At 37.7% G+C, this 17,321-nt stretch overlaps 2 protein-coding genes across 3 annotated transcripts in view; both read right to left on the bottom strand.

Moving 5' to 3' along the window:
• Positions 1-6,137, bottom strand: part of LOC118424512 — a 17,862-nt gene extending 11,725 nt beyond the window's left edge. The window contains exons 1-4 of the mRNA XM_035833090.1: positions 6,050-6,137; positions 4,894-5,026; positions 3,803-4,096; positions 2,697-2,975 (exon numbers count right to left, since the gene is read on the bottom strand). Of these exons, the coding sequence (XP_035688983.1) occupies positions 2,697-2,975; positions 3,803-4,096; positions 4,894-5,026; positions 6,050-6,104 (761 nt within the window). The 5' untranslated portion in view covers positions 6,105-6,137. The remainder of the gene's footprint in view (positions 1-2,696; positions 2,976-3,802; positions 4,097-4,893; positions 5,027-6,049) is intronic.
• Positions 6,138-13,168: 7,031 nt separating this feature from the next.
• LOC118424615 (corticotropin-releasing factor receptor 2-like) overlaps positions 13,169-17,321 on the bottom strand; it is a 38,861-nt gene continuing 34,708 nt past the window's right edge. For both annotated transcript variants that reach the window (XM_035833257.1, XM_035833258.1), the window contains exons 9-11: positions 17,225-17,299; positions 15,994-16,079; positions 13,169-13,301 (exon numbers count right to left, since the gene is read on the bottom strand). In XM_035833257.1, coding sequence (XP_035689150.1) covers positions 13,297-13,301; positions 15,994-16,079; positions 17,225-17,299 — 166 coding nt within the window. In that variant the 3' untranslated portion in view covers positions 13,169-13,296. The remainder of the gene's footprint in view (positions 13,302-15,993; positions 16,080-17,224; positions 17,300-17,321) is intronic.

The following is a 17,321-nucleotide window of genomic DNA, read 5'->3' as shown; positions in this document are numbered from 1 at the left end:
CTTCGTGATTATGTCAAAGTCCTATTTTAGCGGATGTATTTTTGGACTGCTCTACTTTACGTGGAAGAGTCCGTTAGACTGGTCTATTATACCTTTTCATGCACTGGGACCTTTTTTGCTAAAGTCAATTTTGGATTTGGTTTCTTATTCAAAAGGCCAAGGTTTCAGTGGGAGTATTTCTGGACTGGTCTATTGTGCAAATTCACATAGGGTGCACTGGAGTCCATTCTTGAACGGGGGAATTTTGTAAGACTCATTTTTGGGTTAAACCGTCATTAGTAAAAGTGATTTTTCAAATGGGTGATTTTGAAATAGCCTATTGTTGCATGGGGAGGGAGATGGCTGAAATCTGCTGTATTTGCTCTCAAGCAAATGTCGGCCTTTCTAGTGTATTTTAATTTTTGACATGTACTCTTATCACTTAAATTGGCGTGTTATCCCTTATTTATTATCTTCATACAAAACTACATGAGCAATATTTTTCGAACTCTATTTCCTCATACTAGTACTCAACGTACAAAGCGACATTGCTCAAAGAGCCATCCGAGCAAGACCATACATGTTGATCTTTACAAACAATGAACTACTTGTTTGCTTAGGAAACAGACAAGTATCTTCAACATAAATAGTTTTTCTTGTGTGCTCCTTTTATTCCTACAAAAACAAGTACCACCAGGTGTAAAAACAACACTTAGAGCATTTCCACAAAAGGATTTAAACAGCAGTGCATTTAATGAAACTTAGTGAAATACCAAAGTAAACGGAAATGCAGGAAATGCTTAGAGGTACAAGTGAATGGGGTATTATAGTTCGAAGTTTTGCTGAGCACTATTTGGTACTTTCTTAAGACATATCGAAATGAAATATTGTGATTTTTTCTAGCTGTTAAGAAAACTGGCAATATTTCACCTGAACGTCTGCTTCAAGATATACCCCCCTCCCCTTTTTAGTCAAGGTCGTTCGAAACTTGACTCCATGGATCTTTGTTTTGTGATTTGTGAAGTATGACTTGCGTAACTGCATTGCTTTCAAAACCCTGCAACAAATCTTCTATGCCGCTGATTTGTGATTGGTCCACGGTTCAAGTGACGTAAAGGATCAGCACGCAACTACACGCACATTATTCTTCTGCTTTTTTTACAGCCTACGTGCCTTTCAATGCGTTTTGTAACCGCATCACTGAGCGCCACTTACAGCTTTTATTGTCTCTAACTCTCCCATAACTTGACTGTAAGTTACACCAAAGTCAAGACCACGCCTAAAACTTTTGTTTAAAGAAGGATATAATGATATAATAATCCTTACTGTGTACAAGTAGGCAAATATATCCACGAATGCTTATACCGTAGAACCAATAGTGTAAAGGGCATGCTAAACCCAATATGTTGACTTATTCATACCCGTAGATATCCATATTTATACCTGTAGATATCTATATATGTCTGTTTAGTTGAACTGTAAGTAGTTGTTATAGACCTAACAAACATTGCTGTACTTTCGTCGTGACAATATAGATTTCTCTTTGATATTTTGATAAATGTTAGATAGCGTGGGTTACTACCTTATATGCATGTAGTCTAGAGAGTATGTTGTTTTCTAATATGGGCTTTACTCAAAATAGTCTGTATGCTTGGGAGAACTGGTGGTGTTGCGTTCCCATAATACGATGAGGTCCCTCACTGGTACCCACTTAGTTGTCAAAACATAAGGATACCACAATAACAACAAAGTGTCCATCTACGCCTAACGTTAATTCCTCTGTATTCCTTATCCCGATATGTATCTCCAGCTGCCGTATACTAAACGGTGGAAGACAAAATACATTTTATTTCTAACTGCCTCTCTAACGACCAGGAAAGAAAAGAGGCCTGTTATTCGAAGAGGCCTCAGTGCAAACCCACAAAAGTTTCCAAACCTTTACTGACGAAAACAAAACTATAACCCTAGTAACGTTACATGAACCAATCATTACAGAATAAGTCGGACACTTCGTCTTCCGCTGCTTCCAGGTCATAGCTCTCAGCAGTCCATAGTATTGCTAGAATGGTCACTTTTTACACTTGTCACTATTGTTACTTATATACCAAAGTCTTGTGTGTTATGAACGTCTACTAACATTATATAGTCTGTACTTTTCATGTTGCATTTAGCCCTCGCGTAAGAAATTGCAAATAAACATTACATCAACATTTTTTGTGTTTCGTGATATGATGAGTTTAGAGCAAACGAATTTTTTTTTTGTTTTTGTTAAATTTGTTTTTAGTAGTGATCTTTTATTCTTCGGAACTACTTAAAAATCATATTTACTTTTTGGCGACGCCCTAGGGGCGAAACTGGCTTGACGCTTTTTTGGTATAATAATATTCGAACACTTTTTCTTATCGTTATAGATCTAATACTGGTTTATCTTTATCCATGGAATGAATTGTATCCTTTCTTTGAACAAATTGGTATTTAAGGATATCAAATCAACGGAATAAGGTTTCTAACTGTGCATATGGAACAAAAAAGCTCTTTGATATGGAATTAATCCACTTTGAAACCACTGAAAGTTTACTTGTTCCCTGTTTGAAAAAAAGAATGGAATCCGATATAGGTTACCACTCGGATAAAGGTGAACTAGCGTTACATATGTTTTCCGCCACTTAGTTTTTATAATGGTGTACAATAATTTAAGATATATGATCACAACTCACATACAGTCCATGTCAGGATTGGTACACATCGCATAGATGAATTCAGACTCGCATTGCTGCGTCATCCTGATGACGTCATCTGCAGAACATCTCCCAAGCGGTGTTGCGGTTTGCTGCGGTGTTGTTGGCGCATGCGTGGTTGGCTCAACGTTGGGACACAGACAGAATGGGTTGTAGGTGATGTCCCATGTGACGTTTAAAAGCTTGAGGTTATCATCCGTTAGGTTACAGTGTTGTTCAACAGCAGTTACTTTGCATGTTGTCATAGCGCCGAACTCTCTGTAGGTTAAAAAAGAAGGAAATACACATACAATTTTTTTTTGCTGCATAACCATAGAAAACCGCCAGAATTCCCATCCTCAATGTTGCTCTACGCTTTACCAATAACAACCAATCTGCAGAATACTGTAAATGTATTTAAGTTCGCGAGGATTTAATTTCGCGGTAGCGGGATAAAGGACTTTTCGCGGTGGTTTTAAGTTCGCGGTAACACCATAGACTGCAGTCTAATACCGTAATAGAAAAATATTCGCGGTGAAGTGGCCACCGCGAAAACCGCGAACATTAATCCACCGCGAACATTTCTGCATTTACAGTAACATGAGCATTAATTCACTGCTCTCGTTATGCTGTTTACATGAAGAGCATGCGTCCGCCGTTCACACGGATCAAATTTTCAACGACCACTGTCACCTATCTCTTCAGAAGTTGAATGTAAACTCGCGATATGTCACATTATTAACACATGTAATCTTTTATGAATGGCAGATGTTAATAAAGATGAAACTAGAAGTAGATAATCGAAAAAACTACAAAATTTTTGGAATTAGGGTGCTTTTTTTTAATTTTCTCTCACATAAACGTTTTGATGGTATTCGACATTACCGGCTACAAAATGTTTTAATTATAAAACTTCCACCAGGTTTACTAAAGCAAAAAAAAATTAAAAATCGCAACTGAATTGAGACGGTGATCTTCATCATCTGTTTGAAAAATCATGTCCCTACTCACCAAAAAAAACGGTAAACTATGTTGTGCAGTACAGAAAGGGTAAGCCTAACATTTTGCAATTCAATTTTTTTAGTTTCATTCTATACCATACTCACCTGCACAGCGTAGGATCCGAGATGTTGGCCAGATACTTTAGAAAAAAGTCTGTTTCACATGACGTCAGTACATCCGGGTACTCTTGGCTACACGGTGGTGGCCCGCCATTGGACGGGAAGAACGGGCCCTCGAACTTTTCTGCCGTACAATACTGCTCTGTGACGTTATAGCCTATGTTACCCCAAAGGTTGTCAACAATGGAGTCGAGGGACTCTGAGGGCACGGTACCTTCAAAACAGTTCCTCAGTATTGTTTTGACACAGGTGTTTACCGTAGTGATGTTTGGATGATTCCTGTGGGCAAAAGTACAAAGCAAGAAATAAAGAAAGCAAATTAATATTCTTGTCACAAACGTTAACACTAGAGTAGTTTTTCAAATGGTTAAAGTCCAATCTCTTTTCTGGTGGCAAAGAAGCCGACATAAGCTAAAACAACTCTTCATTGTTTAGGCTACGAAACACACTAGTTTACAACAAACAGCATACCAGGAGGGACATGTACTTGAAAACTTGAATTTTCTATCTCAAGTTTTAAGGTGAACTGGATCAGCCAGTGCAAAATCTTTTGTCGTGTTTCAGTTTTTGTTTTTAATTTTGTAGTGTAGATATTAAATCTCATGTTTATATCATGTTTCTTTTGACATATCATAAAGTGTCAATAACATTGTACATGTACATCTAATACGTCCATAGCTCTTAATACATAGAACTGTTACTGTAGTTGAACACACAATTAACGTTAGTTCACCTTTATGCCCGGGGTAACATATATACGCTGTTTAAAAAAAAGATATTCAGAGAGATATCTATTTTACGAACGGTGGTTTGAAACTGCAATATTGGGATAAGTTAAGATATTACAATTCAAAAACCTTGATATCCCTAACACCCTGTTAAAAACAACGGATATAGTTTACACCGCGCCGATAAGATGAACTAACGTTACTAGTCGACAATCCCTCTATTGCAGTGCTTGCAGAACATTGTGGCCCAAGGGCTATAGAGACAGAGATTGGCACCGACCTATACACCTAAAGATTTGAAAATGAAATATCGTAGACTAAAATAACGTAGTCTTAAGCCCAACTTACCAGCAGTCCTGTTCTGGTGAATGACACAAAGCTAGCACGAAATTCGTCTCGCAGTTTCGCATCCCCAGCAGCAAGTCCGATAGTTCACAGTTCCCTAGCATGGTCCCTTGTGTATTGCTGACATCGACTAAGGCTGTGGAATGACATCAAAAACATACAGAATCGTTTTCCGTCTTCATTCAGTATTTTCATTACTTTTCAAAACCAGACACGCGTACAAATTATGGCATCAAAGCTTATACTCGTAAGAAAATGGATGCATCTATAACAGATATATAGAATACAAGAAACATATATAATATAAGAAACATATTGATATAAATATGATAGGCATGTCATCCTACACGCTGTATATTTAAATGTCCTTTTAATGTATTATCTCTGTTTTTGCCAGCAGGGTTAGCTCTTTGTAATAGCCATAGGCTAGTTGGGCAGCCCTGGCTGTGTGTTCGGAACAGCCAAACCCATAAATAAATAAATATAAGAAACATGAAAGATGGAATGCACATAGACAGCAATGTAAATTAGATTAAAGAATTAAACACAACAAATAAAACCCAATCAATTTCATTTTGTACGATTATAATTCAATTAAAAGTATTGTCTGAGAATTCTAAATGTTCTGATAGCACTAAATTTCCTGACAAAATTGTGGCCTGGTGTTTTTATTTCATGGCAGAAGCGGGTTGTTTGATGCAATATCGGACACAAAATATTAGCAAAAAGCTTCGTTTATTGTCTTGTTGTAATCTATTAAGAAGCCATGGCAATAGTCAATCACTTTTTGTCTAAACGGTTCTCTAGTAAACAAAGCAGTATTTTGGGTTAAGGGAGAACAAATAACTCTAAAACAACATACTATATTAGTAGAATTTAAAACAAGAACACAATCATAGACCAATGCTCCCAGCGTTTTGTTGCTTTTAAGGTTAAGTGTCACATACAACCTTAAACGTTCAAGAGTTCCAAGTCATGCACACTTTCCTATGTAAGGTATATATGCACATACGTGTAACGTATCCAAACCGACAAACTCTGAACATGCGTAGTTTTAACTGTATATACAGTCCCAACTAACTTTACCACCATGTTTCTCACAGTAACAAATAAACTTTACATCCTCTTAGTATTGAACGGTCTTTTTCAAACAACTTACCTGCTATGAATGCGATTCGTAGCCATAAAAGGAGCTGTCTTGATTTCCGTGCCATGTTGTGAAATTTGTCCGTCACTGTGAAACCCTTTGACGTCCGCTATCCGACACTTGAGTGGAACACGTCATGCTTGCAAGGCAATGTTTGTAGAATGGAGAGGCTCTCAAAGGGTTTTCATGGACACTTGTACCGAAAACACACACATATTAATATAAAGATTTTCCCTCAATCTACATGTACCTGATATGGCATTCACTTCAGAAATTCTAAAATGCATTTAGTGATTTGAAGACTGAATTGCTTTAAAAAATGATGTTTGGGACTTTTTGTAAGGTTGTTTTGAAACCCCATGGTATCCTCCTTGTTGATTATTTTGTCTCACATACCGTGGTTCTAAATCGACTGTGAAGCCGCTATGCCGATTTGTTTTCCACGACATTGCTAAGACAACTTCACAACACACGTCAGGCTTGCAGTACGTGTTTACAATCTCCTATAGGCCCCGTTCACACTTGTACGTATATTCAACTCAGTTGCATATTGACATTTTAAAGTTTTTTAGGAAGAAAAAAAGCAAACAAGCGTGTATATCGTGTCCGTATGAGGTCCGTGGATCCGTATATTGACAATATTATGCGCAGTTGTACGCACAATACGCACAAACGCAGCTCAATCGTTTTGTGCCAAATCACAGAGGTAAGCGTCTTGGGCGTATTGGGCGTATAATTATGTACCGAAAACTGACAAAAAACGATTGAGGTGCGTATGAGGTGCACAATGCGGGTACGACTTCGTATTTTTTTTTAATTACGGTCAATAAACGGACCTCATACAGACTTGTTGTTTTACCGTATTTCCGTTTACCTTGGATTTTGGCTTTCAAGGTTTTCATCAATGTATTGTTACTTTAGGCCACAAGATCTTTTATGGTGGAAATGTTATGGTGTTTTTCTTACACCTGGTGGCACTTGTATTTGTCGAAATGAACAGAGCACGCAAGAAAGGCTATTGATGTTGAAGATACTGGTCTGTTTCCTTAGCAAACAAGTAGATCATTGTTTGTAAGAACAACACAGAATGTATAGTCTAGCTTGGGTGGCTCTTTGAGTAAAACTGTTTTGTACGTTGAGTACCGGTATGAGAAAAGAGAGTTTGATAAAATATTGTTCATGTAGGAAAAAAATGAAGATGTTTTCTTGGCATTTTAAGCGTTGCATAATTACAAAAAGAATGTAGTATATTACGTGAATAATTAGTTTTGTTATCGATTGTGCATATGCTAATGGCTTATAAGTTCCTCAGTGTTTTACAGATGTATTATTTGTCTTTTCTAACTGTCCCACTACCCATGTGATAGATACCATTACCCAGGTAACAGGTGAATACCTGCACATAGTCTGCACTACATGTAGTTACCTATGTAATTCTTCCAGAAACACCAGAATATCTTATCCCTTCATGCGCAATAGAAGTAGACTTCAGAAACATAAGTCTTAGTTTCTTTACATTTGTACTATTTTTTTTTTGTAAATAAAGGGACCCCCCCCCCCCCCGAAAAATATTGTATAAAGTCTGGCTTGCAGAAACCGTTTGAAGGGCTGATGTGCCAATTTAAGCGATGAGAATGCGCGTCAAACATGAAATACAGAGAATACATGATCATATTATAACTAAGACACAGGTATTCTTATTAGAAAAAGAAAGAATTGTGGAAAGCAAAACTGATAATTTTGCATATTGATGACCTGTTTGCTTTGAAGTATTTACGAGTGACTGTGACGAATTACGCAAATGTGGCAAATGGGCACCATTGACGTAGACAACTACATTTCTTCTGAAAAAGTTTACAGAAGAAAAGGTTTTACACACACACACACAGACACACAAACACACGTACACACACACACACACACACACATATATATATACACGACAACACACACACGCAAACACAGATATTTGTTTCAAGAAATCACCTTCACACAACATGGCGCAGTTTCAAAATATAACTTTATTTCACAATGTACAGTTGGCATTTGACAGTGAACTCTTTACTACTATGGCCGCCTTAGCTCTTCACCCTATACACCGTGTTCAAGTAAGATAAATCTTACAATGTCCCGTACCAGAAACCTAAACTTATCAACAAATAAAAATCTTTTCAGAGTAAGCAAGTTCACGATTCTATTTACGAATGTACAGCGAAACTCAGTTTGGGGAATACCATCAACTTGTAAAAAAGATTTTAGTCTTGGTTAGTATAACAATTTTCGCACGTGTTTTGCTTACATTCTAGGGGCCTTCAATTTTGACATATTGATTACCCATGATCCATTTCGCTGCGCAGGCGTACTTAGAATCGCGAACCTCCTATTTTCTGCTGCAATGACCAAGTTTAGGTAAGAAGTCACCGCTCGAATTTGTTAATAGATATATCATTTTATTTCGTAACCGTACTACTACTGCAAAATGACAAATAAATAACAAATGATACATCTAATAAATAACAAATATACTCCTTTACCTATAGAAACAGTTGACTTACTTTATGATAAAATCGGTACCATTAAACAATTTTATGATCATAAACTTAAAACTGCTGAAACAAGACAACAACAACGATGGCTCTTGACAAATTAATGTATAGAACAAGGTTGATTATTTCTGTCATGTAAAACTAACATAATTTATAAGACATGAATTTTCGCAATCGGTAATCAATTAGATTTATCAAATCAACCAACCCTCTGCATCAATATCTATGCATAGCGGCTGTAGACATCGTTCTCCATAAAGTTATGGAACGTTTACAGACTTGAATATATGTAAAGGGTTCTGTACAAATCATTTGATCGATGTTACTAGTGCTATACATGACTGAAATGCCACCCAGCGGGTCCAGTTAGAATTGCAGTCTGTTGTAGGTACTTTTTGTGACGAACTTCCTACAAGCCTACATCTTTATGATAATATTTGATAGATTTTGATAAATAATCTGATGCTTTCCTAGTACAATGTAATCAGTCATGATTGACAATGTAGTTATTTGTATAATATGATAGCTACGTATATTTAATCTTACCATATCAAAACCCCTTGAAGTTGATGTTATTTTTAGCGACGCCACAGGGGCCAAGCCCATTTCCTCTATTCTACATAAACAACGAAGAAAAGGGGTTTGAAGTGAAGGAGTATGCAAATTGGATAAATGAGGGTGTTGTGACAAAATGCAGGCTGTACTAGAGAACGTGTATAAAACTATGCATCTTTTACTACACTATTAAGTCACATGATATGTTTCAGCCCAGCCCCTATAAGGCTGTCTATATCCTTAGATTTAACACTATTTGTTCAAAAATAGCTACTAGTTTAATATGTACATAGGCTAATATAAATTACAACTATTCATCGCAAAGTACATGGCGTAATTTCTTGATTTATACTAAGTACAGCCAACAAAGAGGAATATATTAAACATTTGCTCTGTACATGTGAAGATACTGTAAGTGCTAAGCACTTGATATGTTTAGACCAAAAATTTGGAAACGTGTCTGAAATATCTCTTATTAATTTAGGAGAGCTTTGTGTGACGGATAGTTAATGTTTCCAGATCAAGTAGAAATGTGCATGGAAACCAAAAAAAAACATCTGTAAACAGGATGATGATGTGAGACAGATAAGTATAGAGTGTCATAATGTCATCGTTGGAAATTTCAATAGCGATTTTCTTACAGTTTCTTCAAGAAGCCTGTGTTGTATAGACCCCGGGCGCAGGCGTATATTAGTGCCCCCTGCCCTACAACTTTGTAGCTGTCTGCCTATTTCGATAACGTAAATGTATACGCAGATGATTCCTTATCCGTTTATTTGAAAATGATGCACAAACTAACGATGTTTTCACTACTATCAAGTTACGTTAACGTTTTCTTGTGAGCGTAAACAAGTGACTAAAGCACGTACAGCTGTGAATGCTCTTTCAAAGGCAGCAGTTCTGTGATTTCTAAGCAGATGTTACGAGATTCTTCACCCACGAACTACACGATTTACCTCCCAAAATCTTGACGGACAGTAAACGCACAATCGTTTGTTCAAACATCTACGTTTAAAAAACAGCAGATGTATGTTACTTTAATTTGCTGATAAAAGAGAACTAACGTTAACAGTTTAGAAAAAAAAATAGGAGATTTTCTTTAAACATCAAGCTTTCAAACAGTAACCGTTACACTTATTCCTCCCCACATCTTCTTGGTAAAGAAAAAAAGCAAATCTTTCCTCATAACATCTGCTTAGAAACAGGCAATCCCAGTTGCTCTATCGTCCTAGAAAACACGACCTCTCCTTATGATATATATACATTTAGAAACAGGAATTGTGAGTTGCTCTATATTCTTTTTTAAAGCACGATATTCCCTAAAAAAATCTGCTTAGAAACCAGCAATATTTTTCGCTCCCGTCTTACATTTAAGCCCACAACATCTACTCGGAACTAAAAATCCCAATTGTTCTCTACTCTTTCTAAAAGTACGATCTTTTCTCACAACACTGCTTTGAAACTAGCATTCCTTGTTGCTCTACATCAGGGTTGTAGCCAGCCTGAAATCATTTTCAGTCCCCTCGATTTTGAATGGGAATCCTATCAAGCACCAAAGGCATGACGTGGTGTTGCGCGTCATTTCTAGGGGGTCTGGGTCCCAGAAAATTTTGAAACCTAGACCCTCTGAAACACTATTTCCTGCATTTTGAGGCAAATTTTGCTTGCAGAGTAAGCTGTTCAATGGCATCTGTTTGGGTGAAGAAGAACACATGGGTTTCAGTTTATCTTACATCTTTACATATCAATTTTTGTCTGTCCCAGAGGACGGAATGGGGGAAACTTTTTTCAGTCCCCAGTTGCAAAATTCCTTCAAAGGACTGAAGGACAGGTGCTGGTTACAACCCTGCTCTACATCATTCTTTTCAGCTCCAGTCAGTTTATGTCGTTCTAGCACTGTTGTCCTCTATGTCGACCTTGCTGTAGTCGTGCCTATCCGGAGCTACGCTTGACGACTGGCCGGTGTGGGTGATCACGGTCAGGGCCAAGTTCTTGGAGGAAGAACGCGGAGCGCCAAACTGGTGACTGTCCTGCCATTTCTCGAACTGTCGCTTGATGGCGTTCTGTACCTGCGGTGGATGCAAAATGTGAGTACGAGAAACGACAGCTGTAGTACATCATTAGTTCTCTGCGTAGATACCACTACACGTACATATACAATATGTTCTCCGGTAATATATAACACCTATATTGTTTGTTTAATAGGTACATATTGATTCGATCATATGGATAATTCCTGCGAACATCTATAGCCTACGTCAACGACAACTCTGGGGCCTTGGCGAATTTTTGTTGTTGTTGTTGGTGGTTTGGTAGAGCTGGGGGAGGGGTGTTCGTCGATTCGCGATTTTTATCCGGGAATACAAAAAGAAAGGAAAATATGCCGGGAAAGGAAAATGCCGGGAGAGGAATAAATACCGGGGTGCTTACTACGTAAACTGGGGGGTTCCGTGTTTCAATAAGTGTCTCAAGCGCGTTGCAATCGCCATATTTAATCATACAGATACCTACTGGCCGTAGTGCAATGTGTTACAGTAGTGTATTTAACTGTAGTAGACCGTACCGATCGTGCTCTCAAATGAAAGGAAACTTAATGTGACCATCGGAATTGTTGTTGTGTGTTCAACCTACCTCGGAGTTGGTAAAACAGTAGATCACCGAGACGAAGAGGCCCTGAAAGTACAGAAAATTGAGATACAAGGATTTCAATGAAAATATCCATATGCACTGATTAATAACAAACATCTAATTACAAATACTTGGCGCAGATAGATCAAGACGTTGATAAATTTATCTATAGCCTAGAGATGAATTATCATAAGTCGTGACTTAATTTTAGTCCCCAAGCAAGCAATCAATCAGTCATCATCATTAAGCTTTTTCATAATAAAGCTGTGATTCGTTCGATACGAATCTGTATCAAATTAACCCGCCAGTTAAGGACATAACAAGGTCACATTGTCAACAAAACATTTAGTAAACGATTGTTTTGATACATCAGTAGCGAATTAGAAGCACGTTTATCATACAACACTTCAATGCAAATGTACATGTATATTGCAAGCGAATACTATTAATATTCAATACAATTTAAACTCAAGCTTCACGAATTTAGTAGTATTTAGTAGTTGTTGATTATGAGGTATCTGTGTTTTGGAACTGCTTGAACTTCTATCTAAGCTTGCATGTAATTCTCTATGAAATGTTGTTACTACGTGATGCAGAAAATATAGATATCTTGTTTGTTTATTGGCAGATACATTGTGTATAACCCAAGAGAGCTTTGCGATTTTTGTTTGAATTTTGGCATGTCGGTAGTTCAGTTTTGTTTAGTTGAGGTTCTAATTATGACCACCGATTTTGGGCTGAATGCGTGACAGCATTTTCAGGTTTTGGAAAGTCATAATCGATCGAAACCCCTTCTTAAAGCTGTTCCATACTATAATCAACAGCTAGCGCTTGTGTCATTCAAGCTAAGGCGTATTACCTCCTCTCTAAGCAGAGGTTAGGCTCTGGTTTGCTACACTGCAGCGTGTTGTTTAAAAACTGCAATACACCCATGCATGGAATGAGTTTGTGTACATTCTTAGAGACGAAATGGAAATATTTAAAATCAAATGTGTATATCAATGTTGATTGCTAACATGTGAATCGGTCAGCAATGGTTCAAAGGTGGCAAATAATCTGTGGCAGTCTCCGTCTCTGTCACAAAGACGGGGGCCAATACCGACTTCGAGGCACCTTTGACTCGTTGCTGACGTCACACTTCCAAAGACGGGGGCCGGTACCGACTTCGAGGCACCTTTGACCCGTTGCTGACGTCACACTTCTGTTAGGGTAGTGCCATAGTTGTTGGTTCGTCGACAAAATCTATTGTATTGGTAAGCGTTTACACTGTGTACGTTATCAATGTGTACAGTCTTTTTTTTTATTGTACCATTTCGATTATACTGCCACAATTAAATCTTATGATTGACGCATAATTTTTACACTAAGTTTTGAAGGAAACCTTCTGCCTTACCTGGAATGACTGGAGGAAAGTGTTGAAGTAGATGAAGACAAGATAGGAGGTGCCTTTGGAGTCTTCAGGGTGGATGAAGAACAGGATGTAGATGATACCCAGCAACGGCAGCAGTACCACGGCAGCTTTGAACGCCTTCAGGCTGAAAACAGTAGGTAGACATAGTTGTCTCTAACTTAAGCTAGGGTCGAATTTCCAAACCGTTGCCCAAACTGTTGGAACGAAACGTGTAAACGTTCAAAGACATTCAGTCATCAACTACATTTTCTACATTTCTTTTTACACACCTTTATTCTCATTCCCGCAAAAAATATATGACTGGGCTTTGGTTTGGGAATGTGACTCTAGAATAATTCAGTCTTTCTTTTATTGTTATAGGAGTCTTGATTTTGTACGACGTTCGCGTCATATGGCAGATTCTGTTCTTTTGTGAGTGTTGTTCAGACAATATTCAGATCACGGCAATCAATCAACTCATCATAATTATTGTTTTTCCTGACTGAATGCATTTGCTGTGGACTTAGATTTCTGAGGTAATATCGCTCGAACTAAAAAAGTAAAATGCTGTACAGGTACCGTTGGATTGAATATTCTGTCATGTGACACTTTACTTGGTCTTAAAGTATGTGCATGCAGTTTGATATAGCAAACGTTTTGAAATATATGTATTGTGGTGTTCCATTGATGAAGTTTTTTTTTTACATTCACAAAAACAGCTCCACATCACATCACATCACAACATATAATTAGAGTATGATACCATATGCTTGGAGTTAAACTTGGAGTTGCAGTACTAAACATTTACTATAATGATGCATATGACTTAACTATATCCATCTGCTACAGCAGACATACAATACCATGATTTTAAGCAATGGCAATCATATACTTCTAGATTAAGAGTGCATGTCAAATATACTATCAAATACAAAACAACGATGTCCTAATCCGAGTTCATACAACACATGTACATTATACACACACGCCGTTATGCACAAGACGATGCAGTGACCTCAAAAACAGATTCACAAATTCGCGCGAAAAGCACAAGCCATACCACTACGTCACGGTAAGAATGTGGCTGGAGAACTTTCTAAGCCAAAAGGAATTTCCTAAAATCAAATAAAGACCATGCGGTGGGTCAAAAAAATGTTGAATATTTAGTGCTGAAAGCAATGTATTAGATGTTTCAAAGGTAAGATGTGTATACTGCTTAAGTATGAAGGATCTACCTTCTATTTAGAGTTCGGACAACATATGATACACACACGCTTTAATGCACAAGACGATGCAGTGACCTCAAAAACACATTCACAAATTCGCGCGAAAAACACAAGCCAAACGTCACGGTAAAAATGTCGCTGGAGAACTTTTAAAACCAAAAGGAATTTCCTAAAATCGAATAAAGACCATGCGGTGAGTCCGAAAATGTTGAAGATTAAGTGCTGAAATCAATGTAATAGATGTCTGAAAGACAGCCAAAATGTAATGAATGTGGAATAAAAATTATCGCAGGCTATAAGTGATGACATGGCTTCAAAAGGCTCATATATGCACTGAAGTAATAATTTTGGTTGGTTCATTTTATCAGTTTTCTGTCTACACATACGCAACAATGGGACTTTGGTAAATGAGATTATCAAGTTTTTTAAAAATTATTTTTACCTGACACTGGATCTGATATTTTGCAAAAACATACAGCCTTTAACGTTAAATATATCGTTTTGATAGCGAACGGTGTATTCAATTTTTGTTTCTGCCGTATTAGAACTAAGTACATTGTAAACATTGTGTACCTGTGGTTATTGTAGAGCCACCCTTCAGAAATGGCTACAACTTATTTTTAAGACATTACTATCAGGTAGTTGTGCATATATTAGCCTTTTAAAGCCATAAGACAGACTGTTGTTGACAAATGATCACGTTCGCTTTTTTCGTATAAGAAAGGGCCACAAACCTTACAAGGTCTCTATCTGGTAGTGTATTACGTCGTAATATATGTAAAGCGCCAAACAGCACCGAAATTCGGCGATTCTCTGGATCATTATCCCTTCTGCGAAGCAAAAATGAATGTTTTCAACAAATGGTACCATGGTACGCAGAGGCAAAAATCTCCAGTTTCTCTAAGAGAATGATTTCTTACCACTTGTTTTCAATTTCCGGCAACAAAACATTTGGGACCAATAAAAACTTCTACAAGGAAGACGGGGGCATTTAAACAATTTTGCACGCCAGACGGATTGCATTTTAGACACAGGTGGTATGCTTAGAATTAGCCCCCCCCCCCACCTTTGCTTGAAAATTCACACGCTCACATGTGTGGTTAATTTTCCTTCTATTAAGTTTCCTGGAAACCCCCAAGTTGTTCGGAACAAATACTTCGCATGGGCAAAAATTTGGTGTAACACTGTCATCTCATAAGATGTTATGTCGTATACAGTATGTACTTATATACAATATCGCCCGGCGCCCATATCGCCGTCGGCAATTTCAAGTTTCTCTAAGAGAATGATTTCTTACCACTTGTTTTCAATTTCCGGCAGCGAAACAAGAGGGACCAATAAAAACCGCTGGAGGGAAGACTGGGGGCATTAAAACAACGTTGAACGCCATACGGAATGCATATTAGACACAGGTGGTATGCTTTGGTAAGTGCCTTGCAGGAAGATTTCTCAATCCCTAGAGTTCTGAGAACAGACGTGCGACAAAAACCATTAATAACACATCAAACTTCTCCTCCCAAAGGATTGCTCAGAAAAGCTGTTATCTATAATTTACGAGCACTGCTGTCGACATGTGTCAGGTAGTGAGAAAAGAGTTACATAACTTCCCACCTGTAGTGCCCGGTCTCTCCGGCAGGGTGCGCTTTGAGTTTCTGTACCAGAATGACCACGATATTTCCAAGGATGAAACAATTCGCCTGAAAAAGAGTTAATACTACTAGATTACATTTCAACAATTTTTGAGCGGATGTTATCCACATTATCAAAATAATGTTAACACAGAAAAAATAATCCTGGCACAGGTTGTTATTTTCTGTTATTGAATTCAAGATTTGCCAAATTAAGACACAAAAACGTCGATGAAGGTTAAATAATAAGATAATAAGATATGACAACTAGCATCTACTCAATGAATCGGATATGATTTTGGAAATTGTCAGACGTTTCAGAAAGAACTTCATCCGCCATAATTTTTCCTCAAAGACACTAAGGAGATTTTATTTAAACAACGAAAGTCTTAAAAGACTGTAAATGTCAATTATATAGGTGTTTTGTTTTTAAGAATTTTTGCAGTTTCGTCCCCCAAATTGTACACTCTGTACCTTTAACGGTATACATTTTATGTGTTATATAAAGCAATAATCTTCTGACTAAACCAAAGTCACAATTTGTAGACAGAATCGGCAGAATCGTCAGACAAGCGAATAATGGGCTACCATTACATGTCGGGACTTAGGGGGTATTACTATTAGTGTAATGGCCGTAATTTAAGCATTTTATTATTAGCAACCCACCGACACAGTTACGTCTTTCTCCCTAAATTCCTGGTATTACGCTACGGGGGTTACGTATATCTCCAGTGGGAAGCTAATTTTAGACTGTGAAACATGTATGAACTACATTTTATCCGCCGATGTTCACAACGAGATCCTTAAATTATTCCTGGCTAACTTTTTATGAGGTAGGGATCAATTAGTCATGACGGCTTTGTCCAAATAAAATTTTACTACTTACAACATTAATATGCATTACGACAATTGGCACTGCATGAAAAACCGAATTTCCGGGTAAGAAACTCCTGGACATGTACCCGGAAACTCTACAATTCTGGCGATTTACGGGACGTGTCGAATAGGACACACTGCCTGACCGGGCCATTTCCACAAACGTCCGGAAACGAACCATATGCCTGTATACGACCCGTACATGTCGAGTTTCACGGTTGTGTCAGTACCCAGAAATACCCAGAAATTCTTATTTTCGTCCAGTGTGAATGTATTTCGGCAAGGTCAACGTTTCACCATATCTAAGATTAAACGTCGGGATAGGTTGTTTTACTTACCAGGAGTATGAAAAACGTGGGACCGTGGAAGATGAAGTCGTTAGGTAGCTGCTACCCCCATCGGCAATCCAACACCTAAGTCTAAGTCGAGTGAGTA

The sequence above is a fragment of the Branchiostoma floridae genome, chromosome 10 (assembly GCF_000003815.2).
Source record: "Branchiostoma floridae strain S238N-H82 chromosome 10, Bfl_VNyyK, whole genome shotgun sequence".
Lineage (NCBI taxonomy): Eukaryota > Metazoa > Chordata > Leptocardii > Amphioxiformes > Branchiostomatidae > Branchiostoma > Branchiostoma floridae.
Note: the sequence above shows the minus strand (reverse complement) of the source record. Positions and strands in the feature narration are given on the sequence as shown.